This window comes from Kogia breviceps, chromosome 12, assembly GCF_026419965.1.
Source record: "Kogia breviceps isolate mKogBre1 chromosome 12, mKogBre1 haplotype 1, whole genome shotgun sequence".
Lineage (NCBI taxonomy): Eukaryota > Metazoa > Chordata > Mammalia > Artiodactyla > Physeteridae > Kogia > Kogia breviceps.
In genome coordinates, this window is record NC_081321.1 from 32,547,700 (window position 1) to 32,575,117 (window position 27,418).

The following is a 27,418-nucleotide window of genomic DNA, read 5'->3' on the forward strand; positions in this document are numbered from 1 at the left end:
GTACGTGCTGTGGTTATTTCCTTTAATTTCCTACTATCTGTCCAATAGTTTTAATTTTATTTTGTTCCTTGAAAAATGTTAGAGAAAATAATTTGTCTTTGTTTCTGGATAGTAACATCTACAAAACTAAAGGTGATCATTTAAACCTTTTTAAAAATAAGGATAGTGCCATTTATTAAGGATTATTAGCTAATAATTAGTGAGTAAGACATAATCTCTGGACTCAGATACCTCGGCTTCAGCTTCCAGCTCCATCACTTACTTGGACACTTTACTTAAGCTCTCATTGTAAGCCTGTTTCCTCATCTTAAAGAATGGTAATAGTAAAATATATTGTTGCAAGGGTTAGATATGATTAAGCATGTGATGTTCTTAGCACACAGTGCATGGTGAGTAATAAGCATTAACTGCTGTTGTTACTAGCATCAGCAGCAGTTATTGCTGCCTTTTCGACAAGAAATTAGGTAAACAGGGATTCCAGTGTTCCATTACTATGAAAGTTTAGAGGTCTGAAGAAGTCTTAATTATTTATAAATGAGTTGCTGGGGACATGTGGAGGACGGAATGTGAAAACATAGAGGCTGACTGAATTTCGGTTTAAAAATAGAGAGGGTAAGCACCTTATAGGGGGTGTGTAGACTGGAAAGAGTTCCCGGCCAAACCAGGAAAAACTGCAAAAGCCAAAGTTTCTGTCCTAAATCTTCCCTGACCTGCTCTATCCCTTCTGAGTCCTTTCTCATAAAGGGTGGCTGGAGGAAGACACACAGCGCCCCAGCTCTTATGTCCAATTTAACCCAAAATAAGAACAGAGGTCCTTGGCGGTTGAGTTTCACTGCAGATCACAGCTGCAAGACAGGAAGGAGGGCGGGCCCAAATGACAAACTGAAGAAGTTACAGACTGTTAAAACATTCTGCAAAACTTTTAATTATCATGACAGATCTTTTGTTCCCATTTCTCCTTCCTAGATGTGAACCCCTAACGAATGTTTCTTTTCAATTCAATACATTTGGATTCAACACTCTGCCTGGAACCAGGGCTTTAAAAATAGACAAGATGCCATGGCAGCCTTTGGGGCACTCCCTGTGTAATTAGGAAGACAGCTGCTTACGCAGCTGATTACAGGACAATGCGATGGTGTCGTGAGAAAGTTGTGCCACACGAGGGCTATTCTGCCCAGCCTCTGCTGGTCTTTTTTCCTTTCTTTAGGGGGGGTACTCACTGAATCACACCACTTCTCCATACCCCTTCCCTTCTCTAGCGAGAGGCCACAGAACTCCTTTTTCATCAAGGACCCTCTACTAAGGCTCCAATGAGGAAAGAATAAAAGTATGGATTAGAGGTTATGGTCCCACTAGTCTTCAGAAAACTTCAGGAATACATAATTCCTACTTGAATGAGCTCCCTAAGTGATGGCCTGTAGTTAAACAAAATGGGATGTGTCTATCACTGGATAACTCGGGAGCAGGAAAAGTGAATCAAGAAACCAAGACTTAGTCTTGTTTGCTACCATATTTTCAATGTTTTTTCTCACACTCGTGTGAGTAAACGAGTGAATGAAACACGGGTATTCAGTAGAGAGAGTGATAGGATAGATGGAAGAATAAAACCTGCAGTAAAGCTTTACATATAGATGCTCATTAATAAAAGGGGGCACCATCTTCATGTGTCATCCAGATAATGAAACCTTCAAAAATATTTCATTGAGTTTTTGATTTAGAAATCATTTTAAATGTGTTGTTCACTTTGTTAACATCTCCAATTAAATATACTGAAAAGAATGTAACCTTCCTTTGATGCTGAGGGACACGGCACACCCAGCAATCATCACACAACGCTCTATATAATAGAGTAAAATGCTCAATGGCTGAAAGATCTGTAAGATTGTGTGCCCTGATATTAAATGACCCTAGTTGGCTACTTTTTCTGATGCATTGGGTCTCTGTTTCCTCTTGCTGTTTCCAGCTGTCACTTCTTCCTCTCACCATCTACTCAACCCGCCCCATACCCACTACTGTGCACTCACTGGCTCCCTTCCTAGTTTCCAGGTCACCACCTCCCATAGGCTAGATACACAAATACGGTTAGTAAAATGGTGTCTATTAGTTCTGTGGGTAGAGTTTGATAGAAATAAAGTACATGTGTTTCCACAGATGCATACTATGTATTTTGACACTTCCTTATTCTTGGCTATATCATGGGCAGGTAAAGTTTTCAGATAAGATATTTTCTGGATAATAAGCATTCCTTAATGGACTTAATTCATTGAAAAAACAACAGCAGGATTGATAAAGTGCTGTGGTTTGCCTGATTTGTTTATGTTTAGTGGCAAATATGTCACATCTAATGAATAAATACCTGTCACGTTAAAAAGCCTAGAATTCAATTCTATTTGCACACACAGGAAACAAAGAATCTTAAGGGTGATAGTAAATTATATAAAAGAAAACTGTGACAAAATTGTACCAATAGACAAATAGCTCCTATGTGGCTGGTAAGGAGATTATGGGATACCCTGTAATGAACAATTAATGACTCCTTTCCCAGGGAGATGAGAGTGGGAGAAAGAGAGGATTTCTTCTCATCCTTTAAGTTTCCTGGCTGGCTTTGATTTAAATGAATCTCATTAGAGCAATCGTGATTTTAATTTCCTGTTCACAATGACCTAAGTAGAGTATTTCTGTGGTCCTGCCTTCATTGTGTAGCTAAAATTTTCTAACTGTAGTGCTTCACGGTCCTGTCAGAGAACCTCACCTAATGGCACACACACAGGTAATCACACGATATAGTTAGAAGGTAGGGATCATGCAGAAGAGAAACCATGACCTACCTTGGTGAGAACACACTCTAGCTCTCATGTGTTTTTTCTCTGCAAGTGCTTGACAGTTCTATTTGCTGTGCTTTTGCCACAAACTGGTGGTATCAGATGTGTTCCCAGGAATTAATATGGGGAAGTTCTTTTACAAAATTGCCGTGCTGAGTCAGGAGAAAAATTAAAGACATACATGATCAGCCGTCTAAAGTAAAGAGTGCTCTAGTCTCACGTTCTCTTTGGCATATACTATTCCATGTAAGCAATCTAATCTCATGTTGGCCAGAGAAGTCAGTCATGTTTCTAAGGATTAGTCCCTGACAAAACCCTGCAAAAGCTCAAACAGTGGAACAATAAGACTTCTAATCAGCTCTCTTTCTTTCTCTGCCCTAAACTGGTCCTCACCGTTTCTTCCTACTCTTACTTTCTTCCCTTTGGATAACTGTTTTCCCCCTATTTCTGTTCTTTTCACCTCTGTATTTCTATTCTTCACTTACCTTCTTTCTCTCCACACTAAAATATAAACACATTTGAAATAAATCTTTTTTCTCTTGCCTAAGATTCCTGGGTTTTCAAATAAGAAATTCTATAGGTGGTTGAATGTCAAGAAGTGTAGTTGCCTACCTGCCTATGGTACACTGATACAGGAAACCTAAAAATTGGCATATTCAAGAAAAAAAAGCTATATAAATATATTTCTAGACTTTTAGGGTTTTACACACACACACACACACACACACACACACACACACACACACACCCCCATATGCCCATACAGGAGATTAGGCCTAAAGTGGAATTTCGGCTGATTTCTTGTTGTAATTGCCACAAATCTCTCCTAAGCCAAGATAATATCCATTTTGAAACTAATATTTGCATATACCATGCACAGAAAACTAGACAGATATATTATCTAGCAGTTTTTCCTCATTTATAACAAAGGTTAAATATTGCCTTCCTCTTTGCTCTCTTTCCCTCTCTTTTCTTGAAACGGAAGTCTTCCGTTAAATAGTGCTGACTCCAATTCTCATCTATGCCTTCTCCTTGTTTTTGGGTCCTTCACCTTTCTGTCTGCATGATGTTTCCAGGCACAACATGCTGCTTTCCTACAAGCAATCCTGTATCTATGAGCCATCATTCAGGAACAAGAGCAAATGAAGGTGGAAAGCTCTCTCTGATTCCATTCCTCAAGTCTTTTCATTCCTTGAGAGGCATCTCTGATGAAACCTATGGCTGCATTTTTTGCCTCAATATCAATCTGGGTATCAAACTAATGTCCTGAGTACAATGGGATCTACCAACCCGGTGGCTAAGGTGGCCTTTATTTTGAAAACTAAACAAAGATTACATTTTAATGCCAGTTTCCTGTGACAGATTTCATTCATTCCACATATGATTCTGGATGTAGAACTGTTTCTACAACGTGTGATCTGTCCTCCCAAAATAAGAACATAATGCCAGGACTGGAGACCATAGCTCTCGTCAGTATGAGTTCACAGAGGCGATAGAAGAACACCAACTATAAAGGAAATCAAATGCAGCCATACTGTTTCTTGATGACCCTCTAAAATTTAAAAATATATATGAGAGAGATATCTTTTAAACTAGAACCATGTTTCCTGTTACGGATTTCAATGTTATGCATGAATTTTATTCTATTTATTTTTTTTGAATTTTATTTTATTTTATTTTTTATACAGCAGGTTCTTATTAGTTATCCATTTTATACATATTAGTGTCCATATGTCAATCCCAATCTCCCAATTCACCCCACCACCACCACCCCCCACATGAATTTTCTTTTTTTTTTTTTTAAACATCTTTATTTGAGTATAACTGTTTTACAATAGTGTGTTAGTTTCTCCTTTACAACAAAGTGAATCAGTTATACATATGTTCCCATAACTCTTCCCTCTTGTGTCACCCTCCCTCCCACCCTCCCTATCCCACCCCTCTAGGTGGTCACAAAGCACAGAGGTGAACTCCCTGTGCTATGCTGCAGCTTCCCACTAGCTATCTAATTTACATTTGGTAGTGTGTATAGGTCCCTGCCACTCTCTCACATTGTCACAGCTTACCATTCCCCCTCCCCATATCCTCAAGTCCATGCTCTAGTAGGTCTGTGTTTTATTCCCATCCTACCACTAATCTCTTCATGACATTTTTTTTTTTTAGATTCCATATATATGTGTTAGCATACGGTATTTGTTTTTATCCTTCTGACTTACTTCACTCTGTATGACAGACTCCAGGTCTATCCACCTCATTACAAATAACTCAGTTTCATTTCTTTTTATGGCTGAGTAATATTCCATTGTATATATGTGCCACATCTTCCTTATCCATTCATCTGTTGATGGACACTTAGGTTGCTTCCATGTCCTGGCTATTGTAAATAGAGCTGCAATGAACATTTTGGTACATGAGTCTTTCTGAATTATGGTTTTCTGAGGGTATATGCCCAGTAGTGGGATTGCTGGGTCATATGGTAGTTCTATTTGTAGTTTTTTAAGGAACCTCCATACTGTTCTCCATACTGGCTGTATCATTTTACATTCCCACCAACAGTGCAAGAGTGTTCCCTTTTCTCCACACCCTCTCCAGCATTTATTGTTTCTAGAGTTTTTGATGATGGCCAATCTGACCGGTGTGAGATATTATCTCATTGTAGTTTTGATTTGCATTTCTCTAATGATTAATGATGTTGAGCATTCTTTCATGTGTTTGTTGGCAATCTGTATATCTTCTTTGGAGAAATGTCTATTTAGTTCTTCTGCCCATTTTTGGATTGGGTTGTTTGTTTTTTTGTTATTGAGCTGCCTGAGTTGCTTATAAATTTTGGATATTAATCCTTTGTCAGTTGCTTCATTTGCAAATATTTTCTCCCATTCTGAGGGTTGTCTTTTGATCTTGTTTATGGTATCCTTTGCTGTGCAAAAGCTTTTAAGTTTCATTAGATCCCATTTGTTTATTTTCGTTTTTATTTCCATTTCTCTAGGAGATGGGTCAAAAAGGATCTTGCTGTGATTTATGTCATAGAGTGTTCTGCCTATGTTTTCCTCTAAGAGTTTGATAGTGTCTGGCCTTACATTTAGGTCTTTAACCCATTTTGAGTTTATTTTTGTGTATGGTGTTAGGGAGTGTTCTAATTTCATACTTCTACAGGTAGCTGTCCATTTTTCCTAGCACCACTTATTGAAGAGGCTGTCTTTTCTCCACTGTGTTTCCTTCCCTCCTTATCAAAGATAAGGTGACCATATGTGTGTGGGTTTATCTCTGGGCTTTCTATCCTGTTCCATTGATCTATATTTGTTTTTGTGCCAGTACCATACTGTCTTGATTACTGTGGCCTTGTAGTATAGTCTGAAGTCAGGGAGCCTGATTCCTCCAGCTCCATTTTTCGTTCTCAAGATTGCTTTGGCTATTCGGGGTGTTTTGTGTTTCCATACAAATTGTGAAATTCTTTGTTCTAGTTCTGTAAAAAATGCCAGTGGTAATTTGATAGGGATTGCATTGAATCTGTAGATTGCTTTGGGTAATAGAGTCATTTTCACTATGTTGATTCTTCCAATCCAAGAACATGGTATATTTCTCCACCTATTTGTATCATCTTTAGTTTCTTTCATCAGTGTCTTATAGTTTTCTGCATACAAGTCTTTTGTCTCCTTAGGTAGGTTTATTCCTAGATATTTTATTCTTTTTGTTGCAATGGTAAATGGGAGTGTTTTCTTAATTTCATTCTCAGATTTTTCATCATTAGTGTATAAGAATGCCAGAGATTTCTGTGCATAAATTTTGTATCCTGCTACTTTACCGAATTCATTGATTAGTTCTAGTAGTTTTCTGGTAGCATCCTTAGGATTCTCTATGTATAGTATCATGTCATCTGCAAACAGTGACAGCTTTACTTCTTCTTTTCCTATTTGGATTCCTTTTATTTCTTTATTTTCTCTAATTGCTGTGGCTAGAACTTCCAAAACTAGGTTGAATAAGAGTGGTGAGAGTGGGCAACCTTGTCTTGTTCCTGATCTTAGTGGAAATGGTTTCAGTTTTTCACCATTGAGAACAATGCTGGCTGTGGGTTTGTCATATATTGCCTTTATTATATTGAGGAAAGTTCCCTCTATGCCTACCCTCTGCAGGGTTTTTATCATAAATGGGTGTTGAATTTTGTCAAAAGCTTTCTCTGCATCTATTGAGATGATCATATGGTTTTTCTCCTTCAGTTTGTTGATATGGTGTATCACGTTGATTGATTTGCGTATATTGAAGAATCCTTGCATTCCTGGAATAAACCCCACTTGATCATGGTGTATGATCCTTTTAATGTGCTGTTGGATTCTGTGTGCTAGTATTTTGTTGAGGATTTTTGCCTCTATGTTCATCAGTGATATTGGCCTGTAGTTTTCTTTCTTTGTGATGTCTTTGTCTGGTTTTGGTATCAGGGTGATGGTGGCCTCATAGAATGAGTTTGGGAGTGTTCCTCCCTCTGCTATCTTTTGGAAGAGTTTGAGAAGGATAGCTGTTAGCTCTTCTCTAAATGTTTGATAGAATTTGCCTGTGAAGCCATCTGGTTCTGGGCTTTTGTTTGTTGGAAGATTTTTAATCACAGTTTCAATTTCAGTGCTTGTGATTGGTCTGTTCATATTTTCTATTTCTTCTGGTTCAGTCTCAGCAGGTTGTGCATTTCTAAGAATTTGTCCATTTCTTCCAGGTTGTCCATTTTATTGGCATAGAGTTGCTTGTAGTAATCTCTAATAATCTTTTGTATTTCTGCAGAGTCAGTTGTTACATCTTCTTTTTCATTTCTAATTCTATTGATTTGAGTCTTCTCCCTTTTTTTCTTGATGAGTCTGGCTAATGGTTTATCAATTTTATTTATCTTCTCAAAGAACCAGCTTTTACTTTTATTGATCTTTGCTATTGTTTCCTTCATTTCTTTTTCATTAATTTCTGATCTGATCTTTATGATTTCTTTCCTTCTGCTAAATTTGGGGTTTTTTTGTTCTTCCTTCTCTAATTGCTTTAGGTGCAAAGTTGTTTATTCGAGATGCTTCCTGTTTCTTAAGGTATGATTGTATTGCTATAAACTTCCCTCTAAGAACTGCTTTTGCTGTATCCCATAGGTTTTGGGTCGTCATGTCTCCATTGTCATTTGTTTCTAAGTACTTTTTGATTTCCTCTTTGATTTCTTCAGTGATCACTTCGTTATTAAGTAGTGTATTGTTTAGCCTCCATGTGTTTGTATTTTCTACAGATCTTTTCCTGTAATTGATATCTAGTCTCATAGCATTGTGGTCAGAAAAGATACTTGATACGATTTCAATTTTCTTAAATTTGCCAAGAGTAGATTTGTGACCCAATATATCATCTATCCTGGAGAATGTTCCATGGGCACTTGAGAAAAATGTGTATTCTGTTGTTTTTGGATGGAATGTCCTATAAATATCAAGTAAATTCATCTTGTATAATGTATCATTTAAAGCTTGTGTTTCCTTATTTATTTTCATTTTGGATGATCTGTCCATTGGTGACAGTGGGGTGTTAAAGTCCCCTACTATGATTGTGTTACTGTCAATTTCCCCTTTTATGGCTGTTAGTATTTGCCTTATGTATTGAGGTGTGCCTATGTTGGGTGCATAAATATTTACAATTGTTATATCTTCTTCATGGATTGATCCCTTGATCATTATGTAGTGTCCTTCTTTGTCTCTTGTAATAGTTTTTATTTTAAAGTCTATTTTGTCTGATATGAGAATTGCTACTCCAGCTTTCTTCTGATTTCCATTTGCATGGAATATCTTTTTCCATCCCCTCACTTTCAGCCTGTAAGTGTCCCTAGGTCTGAAGTGGGTCTCTTGTAGACAGCATATATATGGGTCCTGTGTTTGTATCCATTCAGCCAGTCTGTGTCTTTTGGTGGGAGCATTTAATCCATTTACATTTAAGGTAATTATTGATATGTGCGTTCCTATTAACATTTACTTAATTGTTTCGGGTTGTTCTTGTAGGTCTTTTCCTTCTGTTATGTTTCTTGCTTAGAGAAGTTCCTTTAGCATTTGCTGTAAAGCTGGTTTGGTGGTGCTGAACTCTCTCAGCTTTTGCTTGTCTGTAAAGGTTTTAATTTCTCCATCAAATCTGAATGAGATCCTTGCTGGGTAGAGTAATCTTGGTTGTAGGTTTTTCTCTTTCATCACTTTAAATATGTCCTGCCACTCACTTCTGGCTTGCAGCGTTTCTGCTGAAAGATCAGATGTTAGCCTTATGGGGATTCCCTTGTGTGTTATTTGTTGTTTTTCCCTTGCTGCTTTTAATATGTTTTCTTTGTATTTAATTTTTGACAGTTTGATTATTATGTGTCTTGGCATGTTTATCCTTGGATTTATCCTGTATGGGACTCTCTGTGCTTCCTGGACTTGGTTGACTATTTCCTTTCCTATATTAGGGAAGTTTTCAACTATAATCTCTTCAAATATTTTCTCAGTCCCTTTCTTTTTCTCTTCTTCTTCTGGGACTCCTATGATTCGAATGTTGGTGCGTTTAATGTTGTCCCAGAGGTCTCTGAGACTGTCCTCAGTTCTTTTCATTCTTTTTTCTTTCTTCTGCTCTGCAGTAGTTGTTTCCACTATTTTATCTTCCAGGTCACTTATCCGTCCTTCTGCCTCAGTTATTCTGCTACTGATCCCGTCTAGAGTATTTTTCATTTAATTTATTGTGTTGCTCATCATTGCTTGCTTCCTCTTTAGTTCTTCTAGGTCCTTGTTAACTGTTTCTTGCAATTTGTCTATTCTATTTCCAAGATTTTGCATCATCTTCACCATCATTATTCTAAATTCTCTTTCAGGTAGATTGGCTATTACCTCTTCATTTGTTAGGTCTGGTGTGTTTTTATCTTGTTCCTTCATCTGCTGTGTGTTTTTCTGTCTTCTCATTTTGCTTATCTTACTGTGTTTGGGGTCTCCCTTTTGCAGGCTGCAGGTTCGTAGTTCTATCTATTTTTGGTGGCTGTCCCCAGTGGCTGAGGTTGGTTCAGTGGGTTGAGCAGGTTTCCTGGTTGGGGGGACCAGTGCCCCTGTTCTGGTGGATGAGGCTGGATCCCGTCTCCCTGGTGGGCAGGTCCACGTCTGGTGGCGTGTATGGGGATGTCAGTAGCCTTACTGTGATTTTAGGCAGCCTCTCTGCTAATGGATGGGGCTGTAGACCTGTCTTGCTCTTTGTTGGGCATAGGGTGTCCAGCACTGTTCGTTCCTGGTCCTTGAGTGAAGCTGGGTCTTGGTGTTGAGATGGAGATCTCTGGGAGATTTTCGCCGTTTGATATTAAGTGGAGCTGGGAGGTCTCTTGTGGACCAGTGTCCTGAGGTTAGTTCTCCCACCTCAGAGGCACAGCCCTGACACCTGGCTGGAGTGCCAAGAGCCTTTAATCCACACGGCTCAAAACAAAAGGGAGAAAAAATAGAAAGGCCGGGAAGGAAGGAAGAAAGGAAGGGAGGAAGGAAGGAGGGAATAAAGAAAGGAAGGGAGGAAGGAAGGAGGGAATAAAGAAAGGAAAGGAGGGAGGAAGAAAGGAAGGGAGGAAGGAAGGAGGGAAGAAAGGAAGGGAGGGAGGAAGGAAGGAGGGAATAAAGGAAGGAAGGGAGGAAGGGAGGAGGGAAATAGGAAAGAAAGGAGGGAAGAAAGGAAGAAAGGGGAGAAGACAAAATAAAGTAGGGTAAAATACAGTTATTAAAATAACATAATTATTAAGAAGAAAAATTTCTATTAAACAAAAAAACAAAACAAAAAGGTTGGTCTAACCCCAGCGCAAATGGTGAAAACAAAGCTACACAGACAAAATCTCACACAGCAGCACACACATACACACTCACAAAAAGAAAAAAGGGGAAAATAATAGTATATCTTGCTCCCAAAGTCCACTCCCTCAACCTGGGATATTTCGCTGTCTATTCAGGTTTTCCACAGATGCAGGGCACTTCAAGCTGACTGCGGAGCTTTAACCCGCTGTTTCTGAAGCTGCTGGGAGGGACCTCCCCCTCTCTTTGTTCGCACAGCGCCTGGGACTCAGCCCTGGACCTGGCCCCGCCTCTGCGCGCAGGTCATCCGAGGGCGTCTGCCCTTCGCTCAGAGAGGGCGGGGTCAAAGGAGCAGCGTTAACGGAGCAGCTGATTTGTGGTCTCTGGCTCATTCAGGCGGGGGGGGGGGGGGGGGGGGCACGGATGTGGGGCGAGTCCGCGGCGGCAAAGGCAGGCATGACGCTGCACCCGCCCGAGGCGCACCGCGCGCCTTCCCGGGGAAGCTGTCCCTGGATCCCGGGACCCTGGCGGTGGTGGGCTGCACAGGCTCCCGGGAGGGGAGGTGTGGAGAGTGACCTGTGCTCGCACACAGGCCTCTTGGTGGCGGCAGCAGCAACCCTAGCGTCCCACACCCGTCTCTGTTGTCCGTGCCGACAGCCGCAGCTCGCGCCCATTTCTGGAGCTCCTTTATGTGGTGCCCTTAATTCCCTTTCCTCGCGCCCCAGGAAGCGAAGAGGCAAGAAAAAGTCTCTTGTCTCTTCGGCAGCTCCGAGCCCGTCCCTGGAGCTCCTCCAAGCGGCGCGCTTAAACCCCTCTCCTCGCGCAGCAGGAGGTAAAGAGGGAAGAAAAGGTCTCTTGCCTCTTCGGCAGCTCCAGACTTTTTCCCCGAACTCCCTCCCGGCCAGCCGTGGTGCACTAACCCCTTCAGGCTGTTTTCACTCTGCCAACTCCAGACCTTTCCCTGGGATCCGCCCGAGGCTCAGTTCCCAGCCCCGCCCGCCCCTCAGGTGAGCAGACAAGCCTCTCGGGCTGGTGAGTGCTGATTGGCACCGATCCTCTGTGGAATCTCTCTGCTTTGCCCTCCGCACCCTGTTGCTAAGCTCTCCTCCGTGGCTCCGAAGCTCCCCCACTTCCGCCACCCGCAGTCTCCGCCCGCGAAGGGGCTCCTAGTGTGTGGGAACCTTTCCTCCTACACGGCTCCCTCCCACTGGTGCAGGCCCCGTCCCTATTGTCTCTGTTTATTCTATTTTCTTTTGCCCTACCCAGGTACGTGGGGAGTTTCTTGCCTTTTGGGAGGTCTGAGGTCTTCTGCCAGCGTTCGGTGGGTGTTCTATAGGAGCAGTTCCACGTGTAGATGTATTTCTGATGTCTCTGTGAGGAGGAAGGTGATCCCTGCGTCTTACTCTTCCACCATCTTCTCGCTCCTCCCCTGAATTTTCATATATTTTCTTTGTTTAGAAGAAAAGAGTCTTTCTGAGGGATTAAAATATAAATAATCATAGTAATAATAATAACAACAATAGCATTAACAGTAATATGTGCAAGCTTGAGCACTTTCTGTATACTAGGCACTTATTTTAACTGTTCACATATATATTAACTCTTTTAATCCTATAACAGTCCTCTGAGAAAGGCACTATTATCTGCATTTTAATAGAGGAAATGAACAATAACATTAACATGAATGAAGAATGTTTATATTAATGGTAGGTAAAGTTTAGATGAAGAATTTGGAAGTAGGCATATACTCAAGTGAAGAAGTAATAGTGAGAATTGTATTTCAAACAAAAGGTTAAGTTGTGTGAGATCATACAACTCAGTCTCCTAAGGAGACTGAGGGAAGATGAACGATTAGGTCCATAATTGATAGACAAATAGATGCATCACAGATATACTCCTAAGAATTACTATGAAATGGATAAAAGCCCTCAAAACTGAAAGAAATCATTATTTTTTTTTTTTTTTTTTTTTTTTTTTTAAGAAATCATTATTTTTAAACTACACGCAATTGAGGTGGGGGAGGTGTAGTGGAATCCATCACTGCCAATTTATGTTTATTTGAAGAAAAAAAAGCCTTGGACTCAGTACAAAATTTTCAGATACATATTTACCAAAAAAAACCCCCACAAAATATCCTTCTTGGTCATTAGTCCCCAGTTTTGAATCAAAGTTTTCCTTTTCTAATTTGGTGAATTTTATTTGAGAATTGCCAAAGAAAAAAGGGAATGTACTTAAAAGTTATAAAAGCTGAATCTCCTGTGCACACATACAAGTGAAAAACTAAGGAGCTATTCATCTGATCACAGTAAGAAAATACAGCACGAGGTTGTATGATTTTTCCCCCCTTTGACTATCATTGTCTGCTTTCTTTGTGCTAAATATGAGTCTAGGAATAATAATCATTTATTGTGGTCCACATTTGAGATTCCTGAGCTCGTCTTCAGATAATTATGTCTGTCTTCATGAATCAGCCAGAATCCCAGAGACCCACAAGGAGAAAATGGCAGGAGGCTACTTCATGCTTTTAAGCAGAAATTCTTAGTGAAAGATGTTAGATTAATTATTGAAAAAAATGGTCAACGCAGCCATACTTTCTGAAATAATTAATACTTATTTTAGATAGAATTACTTGATCTCTTCAATTGAAATTTCTTCCCACATTTTTGATTATGTGTTATGGATCAAAAATCTCATCTCTATGGAATTGAGCAATCAATAAAATAAAATAAATTTAAAATATCCAAAGAAAAAAGTGTATCAATAAGAGCTAAATACATTTGAACATGAAATGTAGTTTAAAATACAAACTTTAGGAACCTTATTTTCCCTATAGAACTCAGAAAAAGGTACATTTCAAACACCACTAGAATCTTTTGTTTTAATCGAAAGTTTACTCTAGCTTGGCTTCTTTCAGTAAGCATTCTTGTTTAAATATTTTTTATTTTATGTTAATTTTTAAAATTTTTATTTAAGTATACTTAAGAGATGAGCCTTAAGATATTTCATTAGTTTTGTTGTTTTATGGAAGCGGATAGATCCGAGAAAGGAGCTGGAGTAGATGACAATGTTACTGGTTCTTCGTTTGATTAGTTAAGCACTGAAAGATATCCCGAGAGTGATTTGGGGCAACTGAGTCAGACCCACACTCAAATACGAAATGATTAAATGAAAATGCAAGCAACAGCAGCCCGGGAGCATCGCCCGGTGAGAGATAACGTGGCAGCTCGCTAATTGGCTCGCAGCAAGCGCGCGGGATGACGGATTTCAGTTGTGGTATTGCTGGTCCTACTTCCCCCAGCACCATTATCTCAGAGTGACACTTCCATTACTCTGAGCGGAGAAAGATGAACGTCACCTGTCAGGGGCTGGTTAATTGTGTTGCTAGATGTATGTTGCCAGGGCGCAGGTTGGACATTTATGAACATAACTGCTTCCTCTGATGTCCGCCATCCTTCAGGGATCGATACGGCTCTTACAGTAAGCGCGTAATTGAGTGAAGGCACTTAGCACTGAGGGGCTGAAGACGAGCCCATTGTGTGAGCTTCATTGTCCATACATTTACCATAAATGAGCTGATATTTGCCATTTATTGTGTGCAGCATCGTGGAAATGGAAACTAATGCGCCACTTTCATCTGTTTTCTAGATAAATGGGGAAGACGTCCAGGATCGAGAGGCGGCGGTGGCCCTGCTGTCTAGTGATGAGTGCCGGAGAATCGTGCTGCTGGTCGCAAGGCCGGAGAGTCAGGTCAGAACAGAGCAAAAGTCTTGAGACTGCATTTTAGGTTCACTGTCTGCTATTCTATAACAGATCAGTGCCACGGATGTTTGTAAAACCAGGCATACAAAATATAATTGAGTCATCTTTCCCAACTGGTCAACCTTATCAAAACAATTATAAGTAAAGACTCTTTAATATTGCTTCACAGAAAGGCAGCTAAACATCTTTTTTTTTAAAAGAACACAAAATTGAATCATTACTCTCTCCTTCCACTTGCCAGTTATTTAAATTAATTCATAAATGAAAAATGATTGACTTTACGTGATATTTAATTCTGTGTGGATCCTTGCTTTAGGTTTTCATCTAAAAATACTTAATTGGCATATTAAGGTATCTTGAAAAGAATCTCTAATGAGAGAAACATTAGCATATCTAGCTATCAACTTAAATCTTTTTAGAGTAACTTTATCAAATAAAATCCCTTAAGTAGTACAGTGTAGTTCCATGTATAGTAAATGAATTTTTTCCTAGTGTGACAAAAACAAATTGATAGCTTTTTTTTTTTTTTTTTTTTTTTTTTGCGGTACACGGGCCTCTCACTGTTGTGGCCTCTCCCGTTGCGGAGCACAGGCTCCGGACGCGCAGGCTCAGCGGCCATGGCTCACGAGCCCAGCCGCTCCGCGGCATGTGGGACCCTCCCGGACCGGGGCACAAACCCGTGTCCCCTGCATTGGCAGGCGGACTCTCAACCACTGCACGACCAGGGAAGCCCCAAATTGATAGCTTTTAAAGAATTTTTTTATATCTTTACAGAGGGAGATGTCATGAAAGTAAAGGAGAGGTAATGGTGGAAGAAAAGTACTATTGGTACTTCTTTTTATATCCTTTTTATCCCCCACCACAGTGCAGAAAGGACATTACATTGTCGCCATTCTATCCATCTGTCAGTGCTGGATAACCAACTTTAGTGAGTGAAGTTGGTTATATCACCATTTGTCTTTCAGGTTATTGATCTGATATATTTCAGACTCTATAACTACATACTATCTATAAATTACATTGAGTAAGTGTATTTCAGTGTCAAACCGAATCCTGTCTTGAATATAGTGGTTTTAAAAGATCACCCTTTCCACATATATTTCCATTATGCCCTTGACCATTCTGAATGGTTCCCATAAAGCCTGCTATAGCCTAGGGCAGACTAAAGTTTCACACCTGAGGTCCTAGGAGTGGGAAAGGAAACTCCACAACTGGCTGCGCTGTCTATGTGGGAGTGAATTATTAAAATACATATGAAGTTGCACTAATTACCTGAAAATTTTGCAAACCGGTTAACCTCAAAGACCCCATTTTCTTGAAAAATAACAGAATAAAGGGGCTAAATACATATTAGTGAAATTAATGGTAAATTGAAGAGTACTCAATAGTCATCCTTGTTGTAGAAAAGGTATTTCAACTTATAATGTGGTTTCCCTGCCCTTGCCATGTAACTGCTAGAAACCTCATTAATTTAGAATTAAAGCATTTCCTTTACTATGCCACATAACAGCTATAACATACTCTGGAAAAAATAGAAATTAATAACATAAAACCAGATCCTGTTAATCTTTGATGGCGTACATATGCTTGGTAGAACCACTGGCGTTTCTGAATATCTGGTTACACTCCTGACCCAAGAGTCAATGTTGGAGGATGAATTTTCAAACAAGACTTTCTTTCCACAGTTGATAAAAGATGGTTGTCTGACTGTAGCATATCACCCTGTCTGTCAAAATCAAGATCTGCCCTAGCCCCTTGATCCTGAAGAAGCTGTCATGACATTGGAAGGCAGCTAATTGCCTTTAGAAAATCAGATTTCTAGAAAAATAAGGAAAGAAAATGCATTTTAATACCATAATTTAAAAATGTAATTTAAGCAATACATGCTATAAGGTGGCAAAAACAACACAAAACTTGTATTTATATCACCATATTTTCCCATCAGTTTCAGTATATCTCATTATTGCATTTTTTGCATATGTATTTTATTTAGGGAGAGTATAGAAGTTTTAGCCTTTTTCTAGCCTTTTTTTTTTTTTTTTTTTAATGTTTCAAATTCTCTCTACATTCTTGGAAGTGATCAGAGTTGCTGGGGGCAGTATTGTGCAACGGTGCAATATTTTTAAATAACTCATTTCTTTCATTCCCTGTCAACTTACTTTCATTTTCTGCCCATTTTCTTCCTCATACCATTAAAGATATTGCTATTCTGTCCTATTCCCCTTGGGACATTGGGGCAGAGAGGACTCTTGTAAGAACTGTAGAGAACTTTTGAGACAGTGCAGGTTGTTTCTTTCTCTGAAATGCCACGTGTGAGCCTCTGCTGTGCAGACAGATCCCCCTGTATAATTATGACAGTCCCTCCTTTCCCACGGCTCAACTCAAGGGAAAAGTGTGTCTCTGCCACAGCACTGAACTCAGACTGCCATGAATGTGTGTGTAAGGGGAAGGGAAATGCGACAGGGAAGGGAGGTGAGCCAGAAGAATCTCTCCTGACTTAGTGTGCTGTCTATTCCTCCAGCCTAGAGGGAAGCCTTAATCAAAGTAGACATACACTAACTACACATGGCAACTCAGGGATCCGTAGAGTTAGTTAATAAGAAAAGAGTTATAGGAAAGCATTAATTTCTATCACTTGTTCTCTTTGTCTTCCCCATCCCTTCATTTCAATTTCAAAAGACTCTGTTCCATCATTCACTGTATCAGTGTTGGCAGATATTTTGTTTTGACCTGATTAAAGAAAAAGTCCTTGCTGTGCTTATAAAAAATAAACATTTCTAGCTTTAAGTAATTTCTTTTGGAGCCTGGCATTTGCAGCTTCATGAAACTTAAAAGGGATTAAAAAATGTAAAACTTGGACAATTATGAATTGGACTGAATTTAAATTTTTAGTCAGCTTAATCTTCATAGCTCATCTGCATATCAAAGTCACTGGGGTGGAACTTGGTCAAGTTATTCAGGCCACAGTGAGATAAATGAGGATGAATAAATGCATTGATGCTTTTGGCCCAGTCAAATTTGAAACAATTTAAGGTCTAGGTAGCCTTTAGTAAATAAAAAGAAACCTATGATTGCCTTCATTTAATGAATGTGATACATGTACACTAATGCCTCTTCTGGTGCAATTTAATGTCCTCTCAGGTTCGTTTGTTTTTACGTTTCAGAAGCTCAGTTCTCTTAAAGACAAGCTTATTTTTTGTGTTTGTTTGGTGCTTACCCATTTGTCCGGTGGTGAAAACATCTCCCACTGTTATCAGTTTTGATTCACTAGAAAGCTGCTGTTTCTTTGTAACACAGAGTAAAGGGGAGCTTTGACAATAATTCAGTTAATTCAATCAGCATAGACAGCTAATTTATGTAATCCAGCTCCAAAAACCCACTTTGAGGCAAATTATCTGAATTGACTGTCAACACTTATCATATTAGCAAGGTAACCACCAGTTTTCCACTTCCTTTTGTATTGAGAAGCCAAAAGGATTTGTTTGGCTTAGTTTGTGTAAGACTGCCACAAGAATACCTACTTTCAGCACCCACAAAGAAAACCCTGAACGCTTCACACGGCTCCCACACCCTTACGTGCACATTTGAGATCTTTTTCCTTGGAACTGGGTCTGAGAAACGAATCACAATAGTCATGGCACAGCATCACTCTTTACTGAGAGTAACTTAGAATTTTCCTTTTTTTTTTTTTTCCGATGAAATAAATGTCCGTATTTGTGGCAAGCAGCCATCTTGTTAACTTGAAAGTCAGCCGCCTAAAAATAAAAGAGCAGGGCTTCCCTGGTGGCGCAGTGGTTGAGAGTCCGCCTGCCGATGCAGGGGACGCGGGTTCGTGCACCGGTCTGGGAGGATCCCACATGCCGCGGAGCGGCTGGGCCCGTGAGCCGTGGCTGCTGAGCCTGTGCGTCCGGAGCCTGTGCTCCGCAACGGGAGGGGCCACAGCAGTGAGAGGCCCGCGTACCACAAAAAAAAAAAAAAAGCAGAATGACGGTAGCATCAGTGTGTGTGTATGCTGGTGGGGGGTGCTTTGTGTGGAGTGGCTTTGGGGGTTGTTGTTAAGGAAAAAGGCCCGATTGTCTCATAGCCCTATTAGTACCATTGCAGTTCTTTAACACGGGGACTGTTGGGGGTAATGAGCATGACAGCTGTGGATTATGCAGTATGCTTTTCATACACTTTGAAAGACAGTGATGTTCTGTGCTGTGAGGTCTACTCAGTTATGAGAGAAAATCTGTAGCTCTGTTTCAGGAAAGGATGAAAGGCATGAGTCCAATTTTTTTTACTTTTTTTTATCACCTTTTCTTCCTTCTGAGACGTGAACTATAGGAGGCTGGTATTTTGAAGAGAATCATTATGATAAAAGGAACTGGTCAGGTGTCACCATTTAAGTTTACCCTATTTTAGCTTGAGTTCTCATTAACCGAATGTAATGTACTAAGGTATTCTTTTGCAGCTGGATGAAGGCTGGCTGGAAGATGAAAGGAATGAATATTTAGAGGAGTTAAACTTGTCGATGTTGGAAGAACAGCATAATGAAGCAATGCAGCGCACTGCCGGTGAGGTGGAGCAGGTAGGGCCACAATCTGAACTCCAGCATTTGAAATGATGCTAGTTCTTTTCTAAATGTGTAGCCATAAATGGAATAAAAAAAAAAAAAAATCAAAGAGTTTGACCAAACATCTCTGTGACAGTAATTTTTGAAAGCCAATGATCGCCTCAAATGAAGCAGAGCAAATAAATACAATTTTTTTCTATTAAGAATACTTCCAGGGCTTCCCTGGTGGCGCAGTGGTTGAGAATCCGCCTGCCGATGCAGGGGACACGGGTTCGTGCCCTGGTCCGGGAAGATCCCACGTGCCGCGGAGCAGCTGAGCCCGTGAGCCATGGCCACAGCGTGAGAGGCCCGCATACCGCAAAAAAAAAAAAAAAAAAAAAAAAAAAAAGAATACTTCCACTTTGGGAAGCTTAGGGGCCACTGTGGAGAGTACAGTAGTATTCAAATGTTGACCCAGGTACTGTTCAACCTAATTCAGAAATTTAACAGTAAAAATGCATGTTGTTTCTCAATATGCCAGCTAGAGATAAACTATATCTCATGAGGTAACCCCTCCCTCCCAAAAAAGTAATTTTGTATTTTAAAATATTAATGTATGTATTTGAATATTTAGGCAACTTTAGGAAGATGATGACATGATGTAAGCCATCAACCTTGGGCATTTGGTATCATGATTACACCTTTATACTCCTGAATTAAGAGTAGTTCAACTTGAGATTATTGACATCATTTTGTCTTAAGGTCATATATTCATTCAACAAAAAATTCTCAGCCCCTAATATGTTTCAAGTACCACGTTTGATCCTGAGAATACAAAGAAAATGAGCAAAGTTTCTGCCTTTAAGTAATTCATAATTAGTGAAAGATCACAGTGTGGTTTGTGGCAAACCGAGTCTTAGTATTCTTTCCATTTTTGTTGTTGTTGTTGTTCTACTAGATAAAATCAAGATCAATATAGCCTAGATTTTTTAATGTCAGATTCATGTCATTCATTTGCCTGATATAATTTTATTAACACTTCCGCTGTCAATCTGCTTATTTGTTTAATTATCATCCTATTTTCAACATTACTTCTTAACCCACCCTAAAAGGTAATTTAAAAAAAAATCCTGGCAGTTAGGCTTAAGAATATAAAACACAAACATCCTATCACTTTACCAAACTGAATGATGAGATGCATTGACATGCTGGCATCCCGTAACAGAGGGGTGTGTGTGTGCATGTGTGTGTCCGTGCATGCGTGCTCATGTGTATATGCTAATAAATTATTAGGTTGCAAACTGCAGTTGACAGAGCCATGTGTGCTACACTCTGTGCTCACCATGGATGCTCGGTGGCCACTTCACAAACAATAGTTCATGCTCAAAAGCAATACTGCTACTGTAGCAATTGCTTTTCAATATAAAGAGGACAGGCTGAAATTTTAATGTATGACTTCAACACTGGCCACAAATAAAGATATTTTTTGGTGGCAGCTGCTGGTTACAAGCAAGAAAGTCCTTGCTCCAGGCTTTTTCTCTCTTAGATAAAAAATGTGACCTGATACAAAATTGACAGGAGGATGTTGGAATAAAGAAAGGAGAAATCCTGTCCAGGTGAAGTGATACGGTGTCAGATGCTGCCTGCTCATCAGGTGTAATACAAATGCCAGGTCTTTTGAGGCAACACAGGATGTCCCTGAGGTGAGATTTTCATTGTGTAGAAATTTTTCTTCACCGTGAGACTGAAAAATGATGAGAAGTACAGAAACCTTTAAAAGTCCTTTGCCCTTATAAACAATAATACTACATTAGAAATGCCTTGGTAGAAACATTGCCTGTCACTATAATAATTCCATAGGGAAATGATAAATTATAGAGTAGCATTATATCAGAAACCAGGAATTCTAGGTTTGAGAATAGAAAACTGTTTTCACATGTGCTCATAAACCAGTGACAAAAGAAAGGGAAATACAAGTAAAAATTACATATCCATATTTAAAAACTAAAATATATATCCATCTGAAGATTTACTTCACATGCTGTCCTTGGTCCTGTAACTGTTGTTAACACACATTTTGCTAATTAATTTGTCTGTATCATTTATTGCATGAAAAATAAGAAAAAAATACTGCCTTCCTGTATTTTTTCAGCCTAACATTAGATAGGAGAAAAAGTATAAATGTAAGTTATATGGTATATAAACTCAAATGTCCAATATCAATAATGTCCTCTGGGAATTTTATGGCACAGGGTGTAGATGTCACCACATTTGATGCTGTTATCACCTTATAGCAAGGGACATAGGGATGTATCAATCTTTCCATTGTTACAGTTATTTATGTATAATATTATTTTTTATCAATAAGACATTTAAAATCAATCTCAGTATGTTCTTAAGAAATGAGGAAAAATATTTTAGGGAAAGATGGAGAATCCCAGAATAACATGATACATGCTTATGTTCTCCCCCCAGTTCATTACACTTTGTTCTGCCATTACTTAGGTGGAAGAAAACAATTATCTTAACCTTTCAGACCTGTTTTACATTATCACCCATTCTGTCCTTCTTTGACACTAACAAGCTTAATTATATTTAATTATATAATTTCCTGCTAAAGGAAAAAAAATATATATATATATAAAATAGTGAGTAAACAGGCATAAAGGAGAATACAATCTAGAAACTGCCATGTAGACTTTTATAAGAGAAGTGGTGGAAGAAAGAGGAACTTTACCCTATTCACAGAGAAACAATTAGATGTGCACTTCCCTAGGGCAGTGACAGTTAATTGTTCTGCATGAAAAGCCAAAAATTATCAGGGAGTGAAGTTCACATATATTTACATACCTATCTCAAAATATGTTTTTTGACATTCTGCTCATGTCTGGCAATCAGTGCTGCTCAGATTTTCAGGGGAACCGTCATTTTACTCTCGGTAAAATAAAATTCACCCCTGATGGAAATTACTGGTTAAGAGTAGAAAAACCTTTTAAAGTAACCCGAGTGAGTCCGAAGACATTACTGTTGCTTTTGAGCAACGTGATTTGGAGATGCACTGAGGTCAAAGTACACGTATGCAAGAATACAGCATCTTGGACGTGTAAGAAATCCTGGCCCTGGGGGATGGCACTGGCCCCCTAGACCTCTAGCCTAAGAAGCCACACCCATCTGGGATTAAGTTTCCTCATCTATAAATGGAAGGTCCTGGGCTCCAGTAACGAACCTATTCCTGAAATTTTGTGATGTTTGGCTTATCATTATCAGTGTATTACTAGATCCAATGAAGTCTCCTCTGAACTTGAGAAAAGTTCAGGAAAAAGAACATAGTAACAAGATGATGTGGCTTCTGAACTCTAGGCCTTCCTATTTCTGAAGACTATTTTGGCACTCTGTCTGATGCATCCTTTCGTGTGTTATCACCACAGAAACTCATAAAGTCACCTCATTTACACACCTTCCCTCCAGTTTCCCAACTAAGAGAGAACCTTAAGACAAGAATCACTTATTTAAATGTGTCCTGTTTTATTTATCCTCAAGTGAGTAGCATAGCCATATTCAAGCAGCTTTTGTTTTCTTTATATTCAAGCATAAAAAGCTGCCATGAGCTAATTGCCTATATTTCTAAAATTGTTATGGATACTAAAATCAGGGCAGCTTTCTAGGAACTGCACTTTTGCCAAGAAGCACTGTTTTTTCAAGCAAGTTTTCCAACAACTGGTGTTTTTCAAAATAATTAGCTTTCTTTCTTCTCTCAACTTTATTTTCTTAGCCAAAAAAACAAGAAGAAGAAGAAGGCACAACAGACACGGCAACATCTTCATCCAACAACCATGAGAAGGACAGTGGAGTGGGGCGCACAGACGAAAGCTTGCGGAACGACGAGAGCTCAGAGCAGGAGAATGCAGCTGAGCATCCCAAGGGCACATCTTTGAAGAGCAAGAGAGAGCTGGGGCAGAGCCAAGACACTCTGGGAAGCGTTGAACTTCAGTGCAATGAGAGCTTCGTGTCTGGTGAATACATTGACTCAGACTGTATTGGCAACCAAGATGAGGAGTGTGAAAGGTTTCGGCAGCTCTTGGAGCTCAAATGCAAGATTCGGAAGCATGGAGAGTATGACCTGTATTACTCAAGCAGCACAATAGAATGCAATCAAGGGGGACGAGAAGGAGTGGAGCACGAACTACAGTTGCTTAATGAAGAACTAAGAAACATTGAACTTGAGTGCCAAAATATCATGCAGGCTCACAGGCTCCGGAAAGTGACAGACCAGTACGGAGACATCTGGGCATTGCATGATGGAGGATTCCGAAATTATAACACCAGCATAGATACGCAGAGGGGAAAACTAGATGACATCCTCGAACACCCAGAAAAGTCAGACAAAGACAGTTCTAGTGCTTACAACACAGCTGAAAGCTGCAGAAGCACTCCACTCACTGTGGACCGTTCCCCTGACAGTTCCCTTCCAAGAATGATCAACCTCACCAATAAGAAAAACCTGAGAAGCACAATGGCAGCCAATCAGTCCTCTTCTGGACAGAGTAGTAAAGAGTCAACCAAAGCCAAAACCACTGAACAAGGTTGCGGCGTTGAAGGCAAAGAGCAGACTTCAGAAAGCAGCAAGCTTTCTGATCCAGAGAAGACCAGCAGTGAACACATCCCTTACCTCTCTCCTTACCACAGCTCCTCCTATAGATATGCAAACATCCCAGCACATGCCCGGCATTATCAAAGCTACATGCAGTTAATTCAACAGAAGTCCGCAGTGGAGTACGCTCAGAGTCAGCTCAGCTTGGTGAGCGTGTGCAAGGAGTCTCAGAAGTGCTCAGAACCCAAGATGGAATGGAAGGTGAAAATCAGGAGTGACGGGACGCGGTACATCACCAAGAGACCCGTGAGGGACCGCATTCTGAAGGAGCGTGCCTTAAAGATCAAGGAGGAGCGGAGTGGCATGACGACGGACGATGACACCATGAGTGAGATGAAAATGGGGCGCTACTGGAGCAAAGAGGAGAGGAAGCAACACCTGGTGCGGGCCAAAGAGCAGCGGCGCCGCCGAGAGTTCATGATGCGGAGCCGGTTGGAGTGTCTCAAGGAGAGTCCCCAGAGCGGCAGCGAGGGCAAGAAGGAGGTCAACATCATTGAACTGAGTCACAAAAAGATGATGAAGAAGAGGAACAAGAAAATTTTGGACAACTGGATGACAATCCAAGAACTGATGACCCATGGGGCCAAGTCCCCTGATGGCACACGAGTTCCTAATGCCTTTTTGTCAGTCACCACGGTATGACCGAATGGATGGAAGGCAGCTGACTTTCAGGGGATGCTACCAGTTTGGGTAGAGGATGCTTGCCTCGTTCAATGTGGCGTTTTTATATATATTTTGTGACTCTTTATAGTTTAAATTTTTTGTAAGCAAAAATACCTGCTAATTTTTCATTTGTTTTTCATATACTGGTACCTTCTTTTTGGCTGAGATTTTTCTTTAACTTGTGATATATTCGTATTACTCATTTATATATAAAAACAAGCAAAAGGAAAGAAAACCAAAAAAAAACAAACAGAAATACTGAGGAGCTAATTAATTTCCTATTTTAATGTATCTATTTAATGTACCTATTGTAGATCTGGATTTATTTCTCTGGATTTAGTTTACTTATTTTCTACTTTAATAACAACTCAATGCCAAAACATTTCTCTGCTTGCTTCTTGGCATAATACATATGAAATCAAACCTGTTGATAACTCATGTGCCACATCTTGTCTTATACATAAAAGCCACCTCTTTTTAACATCCCGTTGTACATTTAACACATAAATGGCCGTTGTCTTTGTCTCAGTAAAGTGTAGGTGGACAATCTTTCTGTGGTATGTAGTGACATTGATCATGTAGCTAGATAGTTGTGGTAATTGTGACAATAAAAGAGAAATAAATTATTGATTATCCCTGAGAAAAGCTATCAAGGAGTGTTTTATTTCCATTGTTCACTGTGGTTACCAGATATAAATTAATTATATATATATACTATTTAGAAGACTCCTAATTGTGGATTATAAAATGCGTACATTTTCTATCCCTTTTTTTTTTCAAGAAATTGTCCTGAAATACTTCCCACTGATTATTGTGTCCTATATTCTTACCAGGATTAAGTTAGATAATGTGTGTAGATCATCTAACAGATGCTGACTAAGCATTCAATAAACACAAGTTCATGCTCTCCTTGACTGCCACCCATGTAAGGAAAAGGCAAGAACAATTTAGGGGATGACATGGTCAGAGAAGATCAGTGAAATAGCTGAGATTGTTTGTAAGGACACTGTATTAGTCAGCTCAAATTACCATAACAACATACCATAGACTGTGTAGCTTAAACAACAGGAATTTCTCACAGCTCTCGACTCTGGAAGTCCAAAATCAAGGCACCAACCAATTCAGCTCCCTGATGAGGGCTCTGTTGCTGTTTTGGTCATGGTCTCCTTGCTGTGTCCTCACATGGTAGAGAGAAAGAGAAAAAATCTCTCTGGTGTCACTTCTTTTAAGGACACTAATCCCATCATGAGGGTCTCACCCTCATGACCTCATCTAAACCTGATTACCACCCAATGGCCCCATTTCCAACTACCTTCACATTAGGGTTAGAGCTTCAACATATGAATTTGTTGGGGGAGGGTGACAGTTCAGTCCACAGCTCTATGTGCATTTATTTAGTTCATCCGTTGGAAATACATTTTTGGAAACTTATCTTTTTAATCATTTTCAGCATAGTCAACTATAAACGCCTTATTAAAAAGTGAGCTTGTTAAATTATCAGATAGGTTTCTTAATCTGGCATTTTATCATATAAACATCAAGCATATTATATATCAATCATAATGGCTCCAGAGTGAAAGGCCAGATCAATGCATGCATAAGTTTGATCAAATTTTCATTCAACGCAAGAGATTGTTTTAACATAATGGAGACACAACATCCAAACATTTTTGAAGCTACTTTCCTGTTTAAAAACATACAGTGGCTCCTTACTAGCTCTTGAATCAGACTCTGAAGCCTCAGCCTTATATTCCTGGTCCTCCATTAACTTGCCCACCTTGCCTATTGCCCCTGTTCTTTAGATTTTCTCTGAGTTACTCTGGCTCCTGAGAAGCTTGCCCCCTTTCACTGAGGTTATCTAATGCTACTCTCCTGTCTGGGGTTTCTATGCCAAATCCTACACCCCTCTTAGAAGGTAATCACATATACATTTTCTCTTTGGAGCCTGTTTTGATGACACCAGGTTTTCTCAGCATTTTGGCATACACTATGATGCACCTGCAGTTTATTTTACCTTGGAAATTTTATTCTTCTGTAATTTGAATCACATAGACAGAACTTATTGTCTTCCTGCACGGATATTATGTTCATGGAGTTTGGCCCTTGCGTCACCCCTGTCTTTATAAACCTCTGGTAGAATGCCATTTAAACAATAATGAATGCTATTTAAGTTATTTTATTCACTTATCTCACAGATTGGTCCTTTTGTTACTGTTTTCCGTACTCATCTACCCTTCTAAGTTCTTACCTTTTAAACGGCTATTACATAGATGGAAAGAAATGAATCTTATTTACATATAATAAAAAGCTGGACCCCCAAATTTCAAGATAGTGATAGTAATAGCAACTTAAGGCAATTGAAAATTTCGCCACTTCTAACTTTAGCTATTGCTAATCCAATCGATAAGACAACTACTCTGAGTGCACCTAGAGTTAATTTTTGACCAGATGGTTTTAAATAAGAATGCCTGTCTATCTTAAAAGCTCAGTTCCTTCCTGACTTAATACCTATGGTTATTGTTTATCCTCTTGGTACAACTGGGTTTAAATATTCATTGAATTCAAATTACTCCTATAGATAAATGGGATTTGGAACCAACACGTAGATTTTTTTCCAAAAGAAACATGTACACATCTCACAGAATGCAGTGTTTCCAAAGTCAGCAGTTTCATTTTATTTTTATTAAGGCCAAGTGTGCTTGCCAATTTTTTAAAAATGTGCTGTTGGTGTTTTTCATGTCTGTGTTTATACAATTCTATGAGTTGAGAAATGTCTTTTTCAAAAATCAGTGAAAATCTGAGAAGTGTTATGTTTTACCTTTCTATATAACATATCTTTGTGCTAAACATGTTTTTTTTTTAGTAAGTGAATAATAAATCTGCTGCTCAGCAAAGAAAAGTAATTGGCTGTATGTGAGATATTTTATTTTAGTTCAGAAGACGTACGTGAATGTGAAGAGGAAAAATATTTTACTTAGGCTTAAGTAATTAGAAATCCCATCTTTTTTTGAATTTTATTTTATTTTTTATACAGCAGGTTCTTATTAGTTATCCATTTTATACATATCAGTGTATACATACATGTCAATCCCAATCTCCCAGTTCATTCCACCACCACCACCCCCGCCACTTTCCCCGCTTGGTGTCCATATCTTTGTTCTCTACATCTGTGTCTCTATTTCTGCCCTGAAATTCTATCTTTTTGTTGTTG

The 27,418-nt window shown here is 39.4% G+C and overlaps 1 protein-coding gene across 6 annotated transcripts in view; it reads left to right on the forward strand.

The window, feature by feature from the left end:
* PDZRN4 (PDZ domain containing ring finger 4) overlaps positions 1–24,852 on the forward strand; it is a 371,251-nt gene extending 346,399 nt beyond the window's left edge. For 5 of the 6 annotated variants that reach the window (XM_059080716.2, XM_059080715.2, XM_067009076.1 and 2 more), the window contains 3 exons: positions 14,246–14,347; positions 18,813–18,929; positions 22,666–24,852. In XM_059080716.2, coding sequence (XP_058936699.2) covers positions 14,246–14,347; positions 18,813–18,929; positions 22,666–24,186 — 1,740 coding nt within the window. In that variant the 3' untranslated portion in view covers positions 24,187–24,852. The remainder of the gene's footprint in view (positions 1–14,245; positions 14,348–18,812; positions 18,930–22,665) is intronic. The other variant, XM_067009077.1, reaches the window with a different exon arrangement.
* The last annotated feature ends 2,566 nt before the right edge of the window (positions 24,853–27,418 follow it).